The sequence below is a fragment of the Dermacentor variabilis genome, chromosome 1, assembly GCF_050947875.1.
Source record: "Dermacentor variabilis isolate Ectoservices chromosome 1, ASM5094787v1, whole genome shotgun sequence".
Lineage (NCBI taxonomy): Eukaryota > Metazoa > Arthropoda > Arachnida > Ixodida > Ixodidae > Dermacentor > Dermacentor variabilis.
In genome coordinates, this window is record NC_134568.1 from 257,339,106 (window position 1) to 257,360,765 (window position 21,660).

At 44.6% G+C, this 21,660-nt stretch overlaps 1 protein-coding gene across 13 annotated transcripts in view; it reads left to right on the plus strand.

The window, feature by feature from the left end:
- Nucleotides 1-21,660, plus strand: part of kis (chromodomain helicase DNA binding protein kismet) — a 209,878-nt gene that overhangs the window by 23,825 nt on the left and 164,393 nt on the right. For all 13 annotated transcript variants that reach the window (XM_075673530.1, XM_075673529.1, XM_075673528.1 and 10 more), the window contains 2 exons: nt 4,731-5,177; nt 12,533-12,829. In XM_075673530.1, the coding sequence (XP_075529645.1) occupies nt 4,731-5,177; nt 12,533-12,829 (744 nt within the window). The remainder of the gene's footprint in view (nt 1-4,730; nt 5,178-12,532; nt 12,830-21,660) is intronic.

Sequence of the window (21,660 nt, forward strand, 5' to 3'; positions counted from 1 at the left end):
CTTTGCAAACTGTTTAAGTCTGTGCCACACAGTGACGCATTATTAAAGCAGCCTGTGCAACAGTGAAATCACTAAAGTCCTTTTTAGCAAACACTGGGCTGAGTTTCACTGGTGGCACGTGCTTGTGAGCTTCTTGCTGTGCACTGTGCAGAATCGTATTGCAACTGTGGTGCATTCTTCTTTTGTGCATGAAAGGCCTTCAACATATTTAGCAAATGATGCTGGTAAGGAGTTTCACAAGTTGGTGTGAAAATATTTCACCTGGTTGAAACGTCTTTAGCTGTAAATTAGCAGGCAGCAACTATTTTCTGGACTTCATGATTTAGTAGCAGGTTTGAGAATCTTGGTATGCGTGGTTGATGAAGGAAATGAAGCAGCCGACCAGAATCTGTGAGTGAAGGATCTTTCATACTTCGCTGCATGCATCGCTCTTGTTTTATGCAATGCAAAATCAAATTGCCATGAATTCAATCATGCACTACCTTTTATTTAGCTACCTAAAATCTTCTTTATAAAAAATACCCGTTCACCTTTTTGTGTTTTTGTGGCTACCGTACAAAATGTTAGTTTTTTCCCCTGTGCAAAGCTCGCACTTTGCTTGTCATGTCGTGTATGTACACAATACAGTCCCCTCTTTAATGCATAGGTGCGTTGAGTATATGTGAAGTAATTAAAAAAATAAATGCCACCTCTGTACAGGTGTGTCTTCTGTCCTGATAGCTATTTTCTCAAATTGGGAAAAACACAATAAAATGTAACTACAAGAAGGCTTTGCCTTTTTTGGCACATAGCATACGGCAGCACAGTGGGACCTCATTAGCTTTTAAAAAATGAAGTGCCAACAGTGACGGCACACTAGGAAGGAACAAAGTGTGCCGTCACTGTTGGCGCTTCATTTTTTTCAAAGCTATGCACCAACTAGCCCCACAACATGTTTTACTGACTTCATTAGCCCGTGAACTTGTATTGACGCTGCCGCTGTTGCACTTGGCACTGCATACCAAAATTGTCATCCTGTTATTAACACTTCGTTTGATGCATAAGAATGTCTGAATTAGTGACTTGCTTTGAAAAGTGGTAGTAGTTGGCCACTGATTGTTAAAACTTTCAATCACAGGTAGCTGCTACAATTGATGAAACCAACACCACTCTACACGGCTGTCGCTGTCTACTTGCTGATGTTCTTGTCTGTTCACCTGTGTAGACTCCCAGATATTCAATGATACTTAGCGCAAACCATACGGTATGTATGGTTTGAACGGCAAGAAACAGTGAGATTGGTGATAGTACATGCAAGTACACAAAGCACACTCCACTGTGAGCATTGCCTGCATAGCTATTGACTTCAGGTGGATGCGCACCCTGCCAGTTTTATGTGCAGTCCTGTTTTAAAAAAACTTGTACTTAGGATATGCACAGTGAAAATGTCATGCTTAGTGCTTTCATGTTTTCTTTCATGTTACTAGACCTGCACATGTGTTAGGGAATTAAGATCAAAAAGAAAAATAAGAATTTATCAGCACACATCATTGATATTGTCTGGAATTTGTTAGCATTTGGGCCTCACAGGTAAAAAGCGAAGTTCTGTGCACTCTTGAAGGGAGGAGCGAGGCAGACGACGCTAGCACTTCAGTGGGTTTTGTGCACTTGCCCGTATTGTTGTTAATTTCGACACTTCTCGCCGTGCAGTCGATGCTGGCGCAATATTATGGAAAATCCAGGAGGCTGTATATGTTTTGGTGTGCTCCCATGAGTACAAATGGAATGCATCCAATGGTTGCTCTCTGAAGCTTGCAAATTGTACAGTACACATTTTGTGCACTGCTGCTGTTGGTCTTTCTCTAAAACTTTTGAAGTGCATGTCTGCATCCACGCCTTGAAATTCTATTAATGGAAAAATGGATCTTCCTTTCAATTATATATATTTTTTTTCAATGGATAAGTTCAAAAAGCATTTTGAAAGCGTATTTACCTGACCTGTTTTGTCTCCCAGTGTTGTTTCAATGTACAGTAAAACCTTGTTAATTTGACCCTTGTTAATCTATAAAATTGGATAATTCAGACTCGTCCTTTAGTCCCGGCAGGGGCATGGATTATTTAATGCAATTAAACTTGTTAATTCGTATGTATTTGGCCGCACATCGGTCAGTTCGGACAACTGTCCGAGTTTGGTGAGCGCTGGAGCACCGCAAATGTGCAATGCAAGAGAGCAAAAATGAAAATGGCGTTAGCGTCCACCGAAATGAAGTGGCGGAGTCCGCATCGCCGTAGTCATCAGTTGAAGTCATATGTAAATGACAGCAACGCCAGAATGCTTCATGCCTACTTGTGCCTCTAAAGCCTTTATTCTTGCATTTACCGCTGCGCATAGCTGCGTGCTTTCAGAACTGTGTAGTTGCCATCCATGATCACATCGATAGCGGCCACAGTTTTGTCCGCAGTTGCAGCAAATAGTAGTTTCGTTTTGACACAGTGCGTGTGATGGCTGCGCTGCTTCAGAACTGGAAGGTCGCCCTCCATGATAAAACAGTTTCGTTTTGACAAGCTTTCGAGTATGAAGAGCACCGGCTACATCGTGATGGATGGCGGCCAGCTCAGTGGCAAAAAAAAAATTGGGATGTGTGTACGGTTGCAAAAGCCTGTCTCAGATGAAGGTGGCGCCGCGGCCACGCTGTCAAGGTGAGGCCTTGATATCTGTGAGCACTTATCAGCCATGAGGTGACCAGAACTACAGCTTCCGCACTGCTTTTGTGCCAAATAGAAACAGGATTGGCTCATTCATTCAGTAAATAAGAGCGTGTTGACATAGTAAGTGTTTGTTTCTTTTTTCTTAATACCCTCAATAATTTCACATTCGTTTAATTTGGACATTTTTTTTTTTTGGTCCCGTGAAATCCGAATTAACGAGGTTTTACTGTACTAGAATGCACTAAAAGACTAGTAAAGCATGAAAGTCAGTTCGTAGATTTTTGAAAATACAGTAGACTCCCGTTAAAACGAACTCGCTTAAGATGAACAGTGAAAGTTGTTTGTTTGGTTTCCCATAAAGTCAGTGCCAAAAAAATCTGCTTAATATGAACACTGCGCACCCGCTAATCTGTTAACATGAACTTTCACGGCTGGCCGCGCCTTAGCCGCGCAGCTTTACTGACCATCCGAGCAGCACTTTAGGGGAAAGAAAGAAAAGAAGAGACAAAAATGAAAGCTTTTCTGTGCTGTCGACCATCTGTGCGACGCGGGGAAACGAGGAGACCTAACCACCTCGGTGTTTCTGCGAAGGTTCCGCTACTCCTCCCCTCCTCCTCTCCCACCCTTCCTTAGTCACTCATCCATCTCTTCCCGGCTCGGCTACAAGAATTAGCCGCGTCCTCAAGTTCATTCTCTCCTTTGCCTCCCCATCGCCGTACCCTCCCCCCTGCACAGCGCCGATGCGATGAGCCCTTCATACGAGGCATTTTCAGCGCTGTGCTACTCCCCTTCCTCCCCACCGCAGCACCTCCCACAATGATCTCTCCTCTTTGTCGCCACAGCAGGTTCGCGTCGCGCTGGCTTTCTCCAAACTTGTACACTGCAGGGGGGAAACAGGACGCAGAGAGAGAGAGAGAGAGAGAGAGAGAGAGAGAGAGAGAGAGACGAAGTGCGGCCTGGCCAGTAAAGCCAGCTAAACTCGAAAAAAAAAGAAAGGCGAAGAGAAAAAAGTGAGAAGAAAAAGCAGCCAATGCTGTTTCGCAATGGTGATCACGCGATAGTGCTGTCTTGCCAGTGCTACCAACCTCTGCGCATTTGCCGACCTCCAACAATGCCAACTACGCAGTAAGTATATCCCTTCTTCGTGGCATGCGTGCGCGCCGTGTCCCGCTGTCTCCTGCCAGTCCATACGCCGTCGCATCGTGGTGTGCGTTGTTTATTTTAGTGCGCGCCCTGTTCGTCGTGTTGCTAGTAGCCGCTTGAACTTCGTGAGAAGATCAAAGTTTTGACCGATGTTCGCACCGGCCGGCTTTCAAGGACTGAAATTTTGCGCAAGTTCAGCATCGTGAAAAGTACCGTGAGTGGTATTGTGAAAGATGAAGCGCGAATTACCAGTGCTCTGCAAGATGGTGAGTTTGCGCCGAAGCGTAAAAGGATGCGCACAGCTAGGCACAAAGACCTAGAAGACGTTCTTCTTGCTTGGGTAAAGAGAGCGTGCGGTACGAATTTGCCAGTGAATGGAGTCATATTGAAAACGAAAGCAGAAGAAATTGCACTGCAGCTGAATGTGGAGTTTGCATGCAGCGATGGGTGGCTCGACAGTTTCCGTAGAAGGCATGGACTGGCCTTTCGTTGAGTTGTTGGTGAGGCCGTTGCAGTGGACGAAACGCCGCCGAAATGATGCTGATGTGGCTTCACGCGCAAACGCACAGGGCGCTTGGAGGCCGTTGTTCCTATCTCTGAGGCTTGTTGTTCGGCTGGGTCGCCCGATGGAGACGGCGCATCGCCGTTTTTGTGCGTCGAAAAGTGGAAACGCTATGTGTTAACCGATACGTATGCAATAAGTTGGTACGGTTTAGGCAGATGCAAAACACATTATGTTCAATGGCTGCTGAGTCAGGGATTTGACTTTACTACTTTTAAAATGAAACTGTTTAAGTGGGTACGGTTTAACGAGGTTTTACTGTATATTGCTTTATGAATGCAGCATTTATAGAGCTTTAGTTAGTGCCCAGTAATTCATCACATGTTTTCACTTGCAGCAACCACATCCTCAGCTCCCACCATATGGTCCACAAGCTCAGCAGCAGCTTATGCAGAACTCCCAGTTGCAGCCACAACCATTACCATCACAGTCCTTACAGCCACAGCCTCTGCAACCTCAGTCATTGCAATCCCAAAGTTTGCAACCCCCGACTTTACAGCCCCAGGCTCTACCCCCTCAAGGATTGCAACCTCAAGTCATGCCGCCTCAAGGCTTGCAGCCGCAGACGTTGCAACCACAAGGCCTACAGCCCCAGGGTCTGCAACCACAAAGCTTGCAGTCGCAGCAGCAATCATCAGCTTCCGTTGGCATGGTGGCTGCTTCTTCAGCATCATCAGTCCCTCCACCTAGCCCCACTGTGTCTACATTGTTTCCCAGCATGGCAGACAGCTACCGACCTCCGAGCCAGCCTCCTTCACTGCCCACACCCATGATCTCTGATCAGGTCAGTATCTGTAGGTTTCTTGGAACCAAAATTTTTTTTTCTTGTTTTACTATTTAAACTAAAAAAAGGGTGTGGTTGTTTGGAGTGGTGAAAGGTGTGACCTCTTATGTTAAATCTGGCCATTATTTTAGTTACATTGTGGAATATCACACACAAATTTAGAATTAAAGCGATGCAAAAAGAAAAAAAAAAGAAAAAAAGAAACAAATATTGGGTGTATTGTAAATCGCCCCTCTAATTACATTCTGCAATGCCAAAAATGCTACTCTTATCTTGAGGGGAGGCTTGATAAGGCGGTAGACACAAAAGCTGAAAGCTGGTGGCGACTTCGCCTTGGAAGTTCCTGCAGCAGCTTGCTGTGATGCCATTGATTTTGACAGCATCCAGTTAATTTTTTTTATGAGTGAAGGTAGGCTGCATTGTAAAGGAGCTAGAGACTGAACTTTTGAAGTTTCAAATGCTACATACAATCAATATGTTGCTGTTTCAAACTTTTATTCTTAATGTCTTGTTTTTCTCCTGCATCGGAAAGTTCTACTTAAGTTTGCACTGAGAGCAGATGCATATGTTTCGTTCGCTTAGGATTTACTGTAATAGTGGCATCATCAGCGGCGACAATTCCAACTTCTTCTGCCATTACCACAAATGAAGCCCATTTTCAGTGTAGTCTCGGACATGTACTTGTTGGCTAAATGGCCCGTAAGGATTCTGGTAATGGATGACAATGCATACAGTCAAAACTCGATATAATCAGCACAGGTATAATGAATTATTGGATATAACAAAGTAAACGTGAAATTAGGTTGGTCACGCTTATTTCAGTGGCTTATTCTACTACTGTAATGGAATACAAATTGCGAGATCCAGCACGGTACCAGTTATAGCAAAGGTAGCAAAGGACATTTTTGTTTGCTTGTGCTTCAGAATATATATTCTAGTAACAATAATGTCAAATCCATCTGCCAACTAAGTTTTCAGACTACTGATTTTTCGTATCTGCATTATTCCAGTGGTACCACCACCTATCCCTAGCATCAATGTACAATGGCAATAACCAGTTGATGGAGTGACAGGCTGTCGCAGGAAAGTTGCTGCCAATGCGTTCGCACTCGTGGTCTTTATTGGGAATTGAGTATGATATTAGACGCACGGGACTAGACTGACGTCCGTAGTAGTAGAGTACGGATCCATGTACGGTGGCATGCTTGTTTTGGACATCAACTTGGCTTGGTTGAACTTCAGTTGGCAATGTCTGAAAAATCTACTGGCGGTATGTGTGTTTCGGCCAGCGGCTTGGCTTTGTTGGACCGCTGTCAGCAAACCAATGTGTCAATCCTGTGCAATAGCACTGATCGTACTGTTGCATATTCATGGCAGTATAGAGTGCAGGTATGTAATTTATTGTTTTTCCCATGTCTCGTATTGTCACAGCAATATGTCGACAGCCAAAATCTGCAGGAGACTCTTTGCTGGCTCGTTGGAGGCATCCTGCTTGCATTTTTTTTTGCATAGAACTGATTGTGAACTTTTTTTAGCCAATATCTGCATGTATGCTTATAACAAATGTCGGATATAACAAAAGTATTTTCATGGCTGATGTGATATTGTTTTAATGAGGTTTAACTTTACAGCAAAACCTCATTGATTCGACCCTCGTTAATTCTGGAGAACGGATAATTTGGACTCGTCTTCTGGTCCCGGCAAGCGTGTGCATTATTTAATGCAATCAAACTCTCATTAACTCGGACGTATTTGGCCCACAATGGACTATTCGGACAACTCTTGGCAGTCTGCGAGCACGAAGTGCTGGAAATGTGCGATGCAAAAGGGCGTAACGGCGCTAGCATTTAACCGAAGTGAAGCGGCAGAATCTGCATCGCAGTAGTCAGCAGAAATAGTACATTAATGAAAGCAGTGCCGGAAAACTTCGTCCCTATTTATACCTTTAGAACCTTTATTCTTGCTTTTGTCACCGCACATAACATTGCATCGGCTGCGTGCCTTCATAACGGTGTAGTCCCAATCCATGATTGTGTTGATAACGATAGCGGTTATGTTTGCAACAGTTGCATCAAACAGTATATATTTGAGTCCATGCAAAGTTGTTGAGGATGAATAACATCGGCTGCATAGCAATGAATGGACCATCCGTTGGCGACCAGCCCACTAACGAAAAAATCATTGTGATGTGTGTGCAGTAGTGAAAAGCATTTCTTAGATGAAGACATGCGTCGAGGCTGTGTTGCGAAATATGTTGCGAGGCCTTTGCCGATGTGAACACTAATCAGTTACAAGATGACAAGAATTGCAGGTTCCGCGCTACTTTTGTGCAAAATGGAAATGGAATTTGCTGATTGATATAGTAAATAAAAGCGTGTTAACATAGGACATGCTTAGTAACTCGGGACCAACTGCAATGAATGCTCACTGACTTGGAGAGGCAAAGCCGAAGGGTGGGTCTAAAAATTAATCTGCAGAAAACTAAAGTAATGTTTAACAGTCTCGGAAGAGAACAACAGTTTACGATAGGTAGTGAGGCACTGGAAGTGGTAATGGAATACATCTACTTAGGACAGGTAGTGACTGCGGATCCGGATCATGAGACGGAAATAATCAGAAGAATAAGAATGGGCTGGGGTGCGTTTGGCAGGCATTCTCAGATCATGAACAGCAGGTTGCCATTATCCCTCAAGAGAAAAGTTTATAACCAGCTGTGTCTTACCAGTACTCACATACGGGGCAGAAACCTGGAGGCTTACGAAAAGGGTTCTACTTAAATTGAGGACGACGCAACAAGCTATGGAAAGAAGAATGATAGGTGTAACATTAAGGGATAAGAAAAGAGCAGATTGGGTGAGGGAACAAATGCGAGTTAATGATATCTTAGTTGAAATCAAGAAAAAGAAATGGGGGGGGGGGCATGGGCAGGACATGTAATGAGGAGGGAAGAGAACTGACGGTCATTAAGGGTTACAGACTGGATTCCAAGGGAAGGGAAGCGTAGCAGGCGGTGGCAGAAAGTTAGGTGGGCGGATGAGATTAAGGAGTTTGCAGGGACCACATGGCCACAATTAGTACATGACCGGGGTTGTTGGAGAAGTATAGGAGAGGCTTTTGCCCTGCAGTGGGCGTAACCAGGCTGCTGCTGCTGCTGCTGCTGCTGCTGCTGCTGCTGCTGCTGCTGCTGCTGCTGCTGCTGCTGATGATGATGATGATGAACATAGGAAGCATTTGTTTGTTTTCTTAATACCTGTGTGATAATTAGACATTAGGTTAATTCAGGCATATTTTTTGAGGGCCCTGTGAAATCACAATTAACAAGGTTTTACTGTACTCTGGAGAACGCTGAGTATGCAGACTAATTGCTTATTTGTTTCTTGTGCTCCATTTGTGCTTTCTATAAACCATGCGTCGTAATGTACATTATAGTGTCAGAAACTTGCTAATGTTGTGAATACTAGGAACTGAATATATTTTTGTATTGGGAAAAATCCTGTTCAGTATTTAAAAACTATTCAAATAGTGTCTTTGATATTTGTTTCAATTTCTTTGCTTCTGGCACCATTTGATTCATATTTCATTTCTTCTCAAATTTACTATGCACACTGCCTACCTGAATGAAGAAAAGTTTTCGCCTGATAAACTTATATATAACCGTAGAGGAACTGTGGGCACATCTTTAGTTTATGCTTGCTTGTGGCGACTGTCAATCTCTACGGGCACAGAAAACAATCGACAGTATTGCGTGCACATAAGCCGTCTTATGACGGGCCACACAGAGCTGAAGTGGTATCAACTTTCAGGTGCTACAAGAAAGTGGAAAAAATGTACGTGGGAGGATTAAGTGTTAATGATGCATAATCAGACAGAAATAAGGCCTTATGTTATTTTTCTTTTGTACTTTTCAGTTGAAATTATTTCATAACTTCTGAAGTAATGCGCCACAGCTATAAAACAAAAGAAAGAGGGAAGTTGAGTGCTGGCTGCTAGTTATGATGCATGTGGTGCCATTTGATGGTGGGTTCAACCACTGAGCGCTTCCATTACCACAGCTTTGCTTTTTCTGGCATGAACCTGTCAACTTTTGTATGTTATGCTTATTGCATGCAAAATTGTGGCTGCTGCATCTGATTGATAAATTATGGACCTGGTTTCCTGTCATATTTTAGGAATGTTTGCTGATAAGCCTTTATCACCAGAAGTGTTCTACGAGGTCAATAGATTTTTGTACTGTTGAAATATAGAACCTTTCCTTTAATAGAATCCTTGCTTTAACAAAGTTTGTGGTTGTAATTTGGCTCTTAATTGGCGTTCAACTGTACACACTAGTTCATTCATTTGTTGTGTTGTGCAAAAAAAGCTGAAGGTCTGTTAAATTAGCCTGTACCATCTGAACTAGTTCGCAAGGTGCTGCACTGTGTTGTTATTTAAGCAGCATGGTGAAGCTACCTTATGAACCCTGCCTTTACCGTATTTACTTGCAATCAAACTTGCCTCGGCTTTATTATTTGTAGGCTTCATAATGGTTTTGATTAACAACAACATAAAGGGTGCCTTTCGATTCTTCTCGTCTGCATTTGTGGGCACGCAACAAATCGCGAGCACCAACGATAGTGGCCACATTTACACTGATATGTTAGAAGTGTACCCTATTCATATGCCGCCGCTTGTAATGCAGCTAAGATATTCGCCCAGCCTTAGGGGAAACGTGCCGTTTTAGGATAGCAGTGAAGACGAATGTTGCAGTTCCCGCAGCATGCCCGCCGTATTTTTCTATGTCACTGGCAGCTAAGCGCGCCCATCTCTGTTTCTGTCCCCTCAAAGTGGACATCGCTACGTTACTGTCACAAGCTTGCCGATATTAACAATAATATTCATTACTGATACGGGAGAAACTGCCTTAGTGCTCGTAATGTACTCACGAGAAGAAAAATAATCGCGTTCGGTGCGTTCGGCTTGCTCCGATGGCCACCATTCTTTTGGGGGGTCCCGCACTGACAGCGGCAGCCGCTTGCTTGTCAACCCGCAACAAATGCGGGATGATAAAAAGAAAATGTTTCTTTTTGTGTCAAATTTAACCCGCGTAATGATCGCACCCCTGAATGTGCATCAATTTTTTTGACAGAAAAGTGCGATCATTATGCGAGTAAATACGGTAATTTCAAGAAAGGTGCAAGGCTGGTTCACGATTTTTCGACACCCTCACCACTAGTGGCGCTGACTTCGTGGAGGTATGCAGTTGCTAAGCAGCAGCCCAATATACAATGCATTACAAGGGTGTAATGCCACTGAAACCATGATTATGCACTTCTGCTGCATTTAACCCTTTGAAGGTAGATTCTTTTTCGCCATATGCGACCGCCCAGGGCTGATTTTTTTTATTGCAGATTCCAATTCTTCTGAGGGACCTATTTTGAAAAAAAAAATTAACGTAATTTTTCTAGGGTGACTGTAAAGTGAGAAAAAAATATTTTGTATTGGTATATATGTACTGTTTATTCACGAATAACAACAATAAAAAAAAGGAAATAAACATATAAGAATAAAAAACTTGATGCATTGTTGTACACATAGTTCAAGGCTTGGAAAATGCGCACACGAGAATATTTTGCAATCTCAAATGTTCCTGCTCTTACACTAATATTTACGAGCATAGCATAATCGAACTGCATAGGTGAGTGCACTCAAGAAAACTGTGTGGTTCTGCGCCTGTCGAAAAAGCAAAACGTGTGACAGACTTCTGCTAATCTTCACCTTATTGCCAACCAGAAGCAATTAGGTAATTTTCGTGCGTTTCCAAAAAAGGAAAAGGAAATGCACGCACGGCGGCATCCTTCCTATGCCCACCCCTGTGAGCACTAAGCGAGCGAGGAACAGGCGGTCGCCCTTTGAGCGATTAGTAACAAGATAGCCATCAGTTTTGCGAGCGCAAGAAGCCGAAACTGCCCGTGGAACAAAGCCCAAACCGCCACCTGCCCGTGGGTGCGCCATCGCGCGAGCAGTAGTATGTGGACACGCCGGAGCAAACTGGCTCTAAAACAAACCATGCAATGAAAACAGCGAGAGGGAGGCGCGAGAAAAAAATTCCCTGTATTCCCACATAGTGGCAGCACATGCCAGAAAAGAAAAAGTTAGGAAATAGAGGCACTTTACAGATGGCGCTGTAAATAGGCACCATCGATCATTTTGGGCTTGTTCGGGGCGCCGTATATTTACGTCATTGACCCTCAAAGGGTTAAATAATGTTGGGTGTGCTGTTTACATGTGTTTACTCTAGGCATGTTGTATTTGTCATAGCCCATTTCAGCTCTTGATGAAAACAGACGCCATTTCAGATTAAACAGTCATTAAGTCTGTCATTATGTCAATGCTGGTGGTTTTCTTGTATTTTTTTGCCATGTAAAACTGAGAAAAAAATATTGCCAGCATGTTTGCTAGTGCATGCACAACATGGTCAGTTCAAGATACTGATATTCCATGGGGCTCCTTGCTTCTAGAAATACGCTGTCAGATCGTCGTAAGCTGAACAGCAGTTAGGTATCCATTAACCGAACGTGTAGCATGTGCACATGCAGTTCCTGTGTTTTATGCATTTCTCTAGGCTATGTTTTTGCTTCCGGCACAAATGGGACGTTGCTTACTGCTTCTTTAAAGACAAAACACCTCAGAAACTTACCATACCGTCACTGTACTGCTTCTCGTCTTTCAGGCTTTGTAGACAGAGCACGTAAGGTGTACAAGTATAAGGCACTTGCATTGCATCTGCACTTTGGCATTAATTACAGATGCCGTGTGCTTGTACCGCTGAAATTAATCAACTTGTTCAAATGCTGAACTTTTTTTGTACTGCTGAACTTAATCAACCTGTTCAAATGCTGAACTTTCAGAACTTCTCTAAACTGGTTCATAGTGTTGCAGGTGAATTGAACGGACCTAAAGAAGTCTGATTTAAGTGTGCACATCTAGAGTTTCGGAGATCTGCTCATTCACAGATATGGCCCGAAGTTGCCTATCATTTTAATGAAGACACTTTAGTGGTGTTTAAACCAAATAATTTTTCACCTCAGTCACAAGTTTTCGCTTTAGTTTCATGGGTGGAAGACCTGCACCTATGTGGAGGGAAGGTGTGTTTTGTGGTCTAAAACCATTTATTTTTATGAAATCGAGCAGCAAAGAAAATATAGGCAGTAATAAAGGAATGCTGTGAAACTTGCCGATGTCATAGTGGTCACACAAGATTGCTACCAGTCGTGCTTGAGGCTACTATAATAGCGTTTGCATTGTGCCAGTCTGTTTTCTGCACTTGCTTGTTGTGCAGATTAGCAGTACATTTCATGTGCTATTGGTCTTTGCAGGACCTGCAAAGTTCACTGCCTCCACTGCCTTTGGCGGGTGTTCCAAGTGTGGTGCCAGCTTCTGTGGATGATCTTTGCCCTCTGGAGGGTCCCCTAAGCAGTTCTCTGGATGGGCCGTACACATGCCCATTACCCCCTGAGGACCCTTACCTCCTGCCACCTGATGATGTGCTGCCTCCTATTGAGCCTATGACCAAGCGCAAGCCCAGCCGGAGCAAAAAGAAGGCCAAGACGTCTCAGGAAATGCCCCCTCTGGGCTTGGGGCCTGGGGAGGGCCTCATGCCTCCTGACTTCATGGTGAGATGCAGGCACAGCACAGCAGCCTTTGTTACTTTTCTGCAAGTGAAATGTGCATAATTTTACATTGTTCTTGTATGAATGCAGTAGTAGTAGTGGTCTGGATACCTGAAAATTGTTTACATGGGATTGTGCATTGAAGACTAGAAGTAGCCTACTTCGAGTCTGTCAAACTCTTTTTGCGAGCACCGTTACCTGATCAGTTTCAATTCTATCCATGAAGCTCAAAAAGATGCAACACTTGGGGTGTGTGCTTTTGTTTATTATACTATTCAGTGATACAGCCGAACCCACTTGTAACGATCTACAGTTGAATCTCGCGATAACGAAATCAGTAGGGAACACGAAAAAATTCGCCTTCGCGAGAACTTCGTTGTTGTGAGAAGAGACAGCACAAATAGGTAATGTATCGCAGAACAGAACTTTGCTGTCAAAATTCCATTATCCTACTTTGCAAGCTTTGCTCGAGGATATATAACCGCATTGCCGACAGCACAAAGTGCGCCGCATGCGTCGACCAGCAGTGGCAGTATAGCCGTTGCGCAGCATTCACTGTAAATTGCTGTTGGAAATGCGATCACTTTTGCGAGATTTTTCGTAACTCGGCACCAGATGCAGAGCAACAGCGCATGCTGTTGTCTGTAGGCGCCGAGCGCAAAAGTAATGGTATCTCCTGTACCCGAAGGCAAACGATCGAAATAACGGCCATTTCACGCAAATCTACATCCGGTGCTGAATCCGCTAGTGATGCCTGTCAGGTGGCACCAAAACCAGCGTTCTTGAAGCAATGGATGCGAATTCCCGGACGATCGCTCAATCATGGCCCGATGCACGACACTCCATAACTATTACACAGCGAGCACTAAAAAACACGGACGAAGAATACAAACAAAACACGAGCGCTGACTCACGACTTTTAGTCGTGAGTCAGCGTTTGTGTTTCATCTCAATTCTTTGTCCGATTTTTCGTTTTTTAGTGTGCACTGTGCGCAATTACGCAGATGTAGCGACTCGCCCAGCTAGCTACCGCACTCCATTGACACTCCATATGCTGCGACCAGCATCTCAAGCGCCCTAAACAATTCCATGTCCGTGACACGTGGATTTCTTTGTTTTTGCTGCATTTTTCTCACTGAGGCGCGCTTTACCGAGTGCACTGCCGCGATCGGCGATTGTTCAAAATGTGCGTTCAGATTGCATTCAGTTTCGCCTCACGCGATTGGCATAGGCCTCGCCGAGTTGTCAGCCGCGGGGACCGCAACCTGAACGCGCGTTTCTAACAACGATCTATGATCTCGCCTAGTAGGGGTGCAAGGACAATCGTGACATGTCAGTAGCAACATGTGTGCCGCTTCAAACGGGCGATCAACAAACAATATGGCGGCCATGACCTGTTTCCAGCACACTGATAGCTTCCGGCGCTTGCTCGTTTTTGTGAACAAAAGGTGGCGCCTGCAAAAGTGTAGTGTGGTGGTATTTTACGCAATTTTAGTGCAAAACAATTGTATTTGAGCATATATTGGAGCCTGCTAGCTTTACGCGAGTAGGTAATATGCGGAGTTACGTTCCGGCAAATTTCGTTGATGCGGGATTGCAGTACAGCGGCATTTCGTTGCCGAGAGGTACAAACTGCATTGAATCCTATGGGTGTTCGCCGGGGATACGAAAATGTTTCGTTGTCACGAGAATTTCATTGTTGCGGAAATTCATTATCGTGGCTTTCGACTGTATCGGTTATAACGACCACATTTCAGTGTATTTACAATTTTCTGAGCCTCCCTATGGAAACTGCTTCCAGATATAACGACCGTTTTTTAAATTGTCGTACTGCTACAACGAACACTTCGAACCCGATCACGGTAAAATGAGGGCACACGCAAAGTGCCAAAACATTGAAGCTCAACCAAACTGGGGCGCACAGCAGCCTGCGCCTCACTCCAGTCCAACCGTGATGATGATACGGCCTTCGAGATGAGAAAACCAGCGACTGCATCGCGGCAGATTTTCGATGCTGTGAAGGAGGTTACGTGTTTTCGAAGCATGCCTCGAGGGCAAAGTGTTGCGAACAGCACAAACAGCATGACACGGGGCTTGTGCTTGTGCGTGCCACGACGTCACTCATTCTTGCTCAGTTTTCTGTTGCGTCACCATGTGCATAATGCCTTTTAGAACGATTTGCAACAACCATCTACCGTATTTAGTCGAATCTAGGCTGGCCACGATTCTAAGCCAACCCCCAAACGTCCGGAGCCAGAAAAGATAAGAAATCTTACCTAGAACGTAGGCTGACCAAAAAAGTGAGGACAGCGTTCACAAAACGAAAACAGCACTTATTTAAGGGGGAACGCGGCTTTCGTATTGCGAAAAATGACCAAAAAATTGATTTTTTGAAAAGCACATATTTTGTTTCTATAACTCTTCTTTTTTATCTTATTCCGAAATATGAATGCTGAAAACCACGTAGAAGGGCTAAAAAAATGTTTGTAGCTGCCAATGTGACGAAAAAATTCCGTGGTGATCGCAAAAAAAAAAAAAAAAAGAAAGAAACGGTGCAACCGAGCGCCGCCATTTTGCCCGTGTTCGAAAGCGCATTTCTCCGTCTTTAAATTTGCCATGCCAGCCACCTCCTCCATTCAGAAGCAAGCGCACAAAAAGCAAATGATTCAAGGCCGTTCCGAGGCCTCCGATTGGCCACGCCCGTCACGTGGCCAATTGGAGCTTTGCCATTGGTCTCGTTGGCGTTGTGCATCTTCTGCTACCGTGCCGCCGCGCGCAGGCTGCGCCTTTCGGCGTGCGATGTTTGTCTGTATGTACGGTGTATAGTTTCAGGAGCTTACATCTGGTAACACCCGTGACTTGCGCGTCTGACAATCGCCTCGCGTTGTTTGCGACACGTACGGATCGTAGTTTCGGCAGCGGACTCCGCAAGTGATAAGTGCCTCCTGGCATCTAGGCTTGCCAGGATTGGCAGTACTTGTGTTGTGGTATGCGCCTCTGGACATATCGGCTTGCTGTCAGTGTGTGGGGAGCATAGTTTCGGAAGCTGGTTTGTGTTGTGATATGCTGCTGTGACATATCAGCTCGACGCATTCATCAGTGCTTATGGGGCCTAGTTTCGGAAGTTTATTGGTGACCATGGGTCAGTAACCGCTGAAGTACAAGACAACTCATGCTTACGGCACTGGAAAGCGAAAATCACCAACGGTGAAAAAGACTGCTTCGGGGTCGCTTGGCAGTACTGTGCAGCATAGAGCGGAAGTCACAGACGCGCAGCCGAGGACTCCACATGCGGGCAGTATGCGTACGCATGCCGATGATGCCGTTCAGGAGCCACCGCTGAGCACTTCACACGCGGACGGAACACCTACTTGTGTTGACGATGTTGAGGAGTCGCTCTCTGGCACTTGTTACGTGGGCGAAACATCTCGTGTGAGCAGCAGTGGCACCGTTGAGCTTGTCCTGCTGCGTTCCACATCGTTGGATGCATCCAGCGATCGCGCCTCGGATGTGTCTGATTATCGCCTCAGCATTTCGCACGATGTTGCTACACCTACAAGTACGGGCAGCACCATTCAGGTGCGCCTGGAGCCGCGTTTTGTATCGGCCGAAGCATCCTGGGAGGTCGCCGCGAAAGTGCCAGCAAAACTAAGTTTGGTGTCGGCGACCATGCGGAAAACGGAACTGACGGGTGAAGGCGAGGTGCTTGCCGGTACGGAACAAGTGCAGGAGTTTGTCATCGTTCAAATGACTGCCCTGAACGCGCTTCTCGGCAAATCTAAGTGCCAGCAGTGCTCCCGACCAGGACTTTCAGTTAAGCTCGGAACAAAACATGGATTAGCAGCGCAAATGATACTGACGTGCATGTTTTGCTGCGCTCTCGCGAAGGGGTGGTCATCGCCGCAAAAAGAAGGTCACGAAATTTTTGATGTGCTTATGAGAGCTGTACAGGCTGTTAAAAGTATTGGCAAAGGCGCAACAGCTTTGACTAATTTCTTGTCAATTATGAATGCCTCCCGCAGAGGTTTACATCATAAAACATTTCAGAAACATCTCAAGGCTGAGTTCAGACCCGACAGTGAGACAGCTGCTGCCAATATTTTTTCTGATGCTGTGGTGGCAATGCGCAGTGTTTACAGGGAGATGGACCGGGCCTTTAATAACAACATAACAGTGATTTATGATGGGACATGGTTAACACGTGGCCATACATCCATGTCCATCACCATGTACCACCACCACCATGGTATAAAGGGGAAAGTAAACTATGTGTGTTGTTCTGAAATATGTGCTGCTGTAATTGATAGTTCTGAAATATTTTTTACATTTAAAATATAAGTAATCTGGCGGGGATTTTTAATATATTCGTAAATTTGAGAAATTCGTCAATGTGGAGTTCGTAGTAACGAAATTTCACTGTACATGAATGCAGTTTTTTACTGAAGCTAAGGTAGCTAGAGTCCAATGTGCACACATTTCCAATTCGACGTGCAACCTTTTCCCTGCCAGAAATATTCATGGTGGGATCAATAACAGCATTTCTATATGCTTTGGGACTAAGCATGATTGAATAATTGAAAGGTTTGGGCAGGTATTCAACATTAGAAGAAAAAAAAAAGTTCTAAAAACACAGGTTTCAGAAAAATATTTTTTTTTTGCTGCTTTCGGATTTAATAAACAGTGCTGCCCCCCACCAGTAAAGTAGGGGTGAGGAGTATTTGAAGTTTTGGACATGCGTCAAATACTACACACTATATCTAAATTTGTATTCTCAACACGAGCGCCACGAGCAATGAGGGAAAGAGCAAGTGCAGTTCGAGTGCCACAAGCAAGGAGAGCACGCAGGGCATGACTGAGCGTTGCATACAAGATGAGAAAAGCAAATACAGTGTGAGCACTGCGAGCAACGAGAGAAAGAGAGAGAGGCAGCACGTGTAGTGCGACTCAGCACCACAAGTAATGAGAGAAGAGCATGTGTGTTTCCGTAGAGACAACGTACGGTGGCATGGCTGTGCGACCGCAAAAAGACACATTAACATAGGGGCACTTCTCAAAAGGCGTCCCCACCTAGCCGAGGTTGAGAGGTCTTTAGTGACTTCCTTAGTGGCAGCGTCTTTCTCTCTCTCAGCGGAGCTTAAGAGACAGTCAATGCGTGGAACACACGCCATCTTCTCTCGAAAACCTGCTTTTGACCTGCTCTTTGAAGATTTTCAAGCAAAAACCATTGCTCACGTCTTATTACGATATTTACCACATTATAACTTGCGCGCCCTTTTTTATAAACATGTTGGGCCGAAAATTGCCTGTGCAGTACAATTCGACATGCACCAAAACATTTTTTTGGTAGTTGTAGGCTTTTTAGCATACTGGATGTATTGTGACGAAACTGACTTTAGAAATGCAGCCACCAAATTGCTAGACATATTAGTCCCTTGCTTACTTTTCTTTATAAAAAAATCGTGTGCACGTTAGATTTGTATTTTGTTGGGGAGCTGTAATGTAATTTCCACATTGGTTTTCTACTTTGGACACAGAGAAAGTTGTGTGGTTTCGAATTTTTTTCTGTATTTTGTTTAATTTGACCTTCTGGATAATTCTATCAGTTTCTATCTATCAGACCTGCCAGGGTTAAATTAAAGGACGTTGACTGTTTTCTATATGTTCAAATATTCGAAACTAACCAAATAAAGCAGAACCTCGTTGATACGTTCAGGTTACATATGTTTTCCCAGTGCCAACGTTCGCAATCGAGAACACAAAGAAATGACGCAATAGAGTTATGCTGATCTTTTACTGTTTATACGTTACCAGAAAATGTTTTTTCGGCACCAACATTCAGTACTTCGCCAAACTGTGATTGTATAATATGTTTTCTAGCGGCCATATTTCGTGCAAACAAGAAAAGGCGCAAGGCACGCGGGATCGAGAACAGTCGATATACAAGGACCCTCTAGGGAACGTAAAAACGTCCGAAAATTCAGGCAGTCCGAAAAATTGAATGCATGCAAAAAACGCACTTTTTCTTTTTTTCTCGGATCTAGAGGTAAAGGGCGAAGTACCAGGTTTCTGAAACCCTGCCAAAGCATCAGTGAAGTGGCTATAAAAAACGCATTCAAAAACTGTATGCAGCCGACTGCCGGTTTATTATGTACATGTGCATCGTCGGGCAGCCAGTTTTATTGCTGCAGTGGCTTGAAGAACTTGTTGATTGTTGTTTGGACAGCGTTCCAGTTGCATGCGATCATATTCACCTCGATCTGAGCAAGGGTCATGTCAGCACTGTTCACTGTTCACTGATGAAAGAGTCAACAGTGCTCGCGTCAACTCGGCGCTTGTAGGCGGCGCAGGCATTGGCTCCTCATTTTCAACATTGGAGTCTTCTGAATCCCCCACAACCTGACTCCTTGCTCCATGCCAAACTCCTTGCTCACGTCAGCCTGCGATGGGCCGCTCACGACTTGCTTAATAATGGCGGCTTTCTTCTCCATGGTTAACCGACGGTACTGCTTTCCGCGCTTCGATGCCATCGGCGAGGATGACGGAGTGGGGGCCATCGAAGGCAAGCGAAATCGAGTTGCGAACAGTGGAGTTCGCAGACGAGCGTCGAAGCACCTAGGCCTAGCGTCGCAGAGCACACTTGACACAACAGCACAACCACACACCACGCTAGCCAAAACGTGGCCTTTGCAAACAAATGAAATGGCGCCGCTCCGGAAACTCTGCCGGCGGCGGAAGCGGAAGTGCGGCGATGAACAGAGCCAGCGTGGCCAGACCACATCGGTGTGTGATGGCTAGATTTGGCTAGTTGTGGTTCAAAGCGGTGATATGCTTCTGCTGCAAGTCGATTTCCTGCGCAAGGGCGCTGCGCGAGGAGCCAAAGGAACTTCCGTCGCGTCAAAAAGTCCGGAAAATTGGACGGCAGGGGGTTCGAGCGTCCGAAACTTCAGATGTCCTTATACATTGATTCTGTGGGGCTCGTGGCGGTGCCGCGAAGACGTCCGAAATATCAGGCATGTCCGAAAATTTGGGCGTCCGAAAATTCAGTCGTTGACTGTAGCTGCCCGCTGCGGCAGCTTCACCACAATAGTGGGAAGAAGCAATTGTCGCGGGACACAGTATGTATTCCCTAATTGTACACTCATGCACCCACCGTCTCTTGTGACATTATGAGCACTGGTACGCCTAATAATTTTACTGGCAGGCCTTCAGAGTGTTTTTGGACATGCCTGTGGTGATTTGAGTCCTCGGTGGCAGTAAATGTTAGTGCTTCAAAAGGTTGGTTGGGTATTGTCGACAAGAGTTTCAGCTTTACGCCGAATCGGCTTGTATCTATTTTCAGAGACCACACCACAAATGAAAAGCCTACATACCACCTCACAACGAAAGCGAGTGTACAGGATTATACGAACATTGTTACTTCCATCACTATCTTTGCGACACACCGTACGGCAGCATCTCATCTTGACGCCGTTCATAGACGCATAGTCTCCTGTCAATCTTCTAGCATTGTTATTAGGCGTAATACACTTTTTGTCTTGTGTCTGACTGCACAAATTGTTCTAGCTCACTTGTAATTTTATGTCTGTGTTGTGCCCAGGTGCATATCTTTATTGTTGTTAGCCTACAAAACATTAATTGTTTACAAAATTATGTTCCTTGCCTACCCAAATAAAAATGTCTACTACATACCGTGCATGATATACTGTCCGTCGGAAGGGGAGCTTAATTGGCCGCTGCTGGCTTTCTGTCTTGCTTCACTGTTGAACAGCACTTACTGATGGCAAAGTAATTACAAACAAGCTTCGCCAAATGGCTATAGATTACTGCTGTACTACTCAGTGCTCCACAATTTTTTCTGCTCCGAAACTGCTCCAAAATGCTGGTGTGGCTGCTCTTAAACTGCTCCAGAATGTCATTTTTCGTGCTAAAAGAATTGCTCCAAATCCTAAACTGGCTGGACCACCACTGAAGAGTCTAAAACACTGCATAATGCTGGCTCCCAATAGCTTTTCATGGGACGTAGTATGTTTTCCTTAATTATACACGCTTGCACCCACCATCTCTTGTCACAGTACAAGTACCGAGATGCCAAATACGTCAGACACACGGGTGAAGTAAAGTCCTTCAAAGTGTACTGAAGGACCGTTTTGAAAAGAAATTTTGCAGGTGACACGTGGTGTGGCATGCTCTCCTGTATATATTTTGCAGAAAGCGCTGCAGCAAAAAAGAAGCTGCTGCTTGTTTAAACTGAAACTGACAAAACGATAAGAAATTCTGCATCTGGTCAATGCAAAACAAGAAGCAAGCGTAAAGCATAAAAAAAGGGAAAGCATGTTGCATAAAATACCTGGCGTAGCATTCACATATTCATTATTATCAGTCTGGTTTCTTATTAGTAGCAAAAGTAAAATTACATTCAACAGAAATGGGTAATGAATGAGCACGGTGCTAGCGCCGAAGCACGACTGATCTGATCTGAAACTGATCTGAGATGCGCGCCCCAGACCAACTGTGCGCAGAGCTACAGTTTGTTAGACAGGTCCAATAGTTAGCGGCAGCATTGCAACACTTTGTGTGACACATGCAATAATACACAGTATGCGTTGGTTGGCGCACTGCCCATATACAGTGAAACCTCGTTAAACCGTAGTTGGCTGGAGCTCGTAAAAAGTATGTACTAAACAGTAGTACTGTTTAAAGGGATACGGACACAAAAATTGGTGGGTGGTTTTCTGCGTCCGAACAAAAGTTGAACTGTTAAAAATGACGAATACAACAAGCTGCTTAGAAGAAAAGAACGAGAAACACCTTTCTTTTGCGATTTTCTGTTGCGC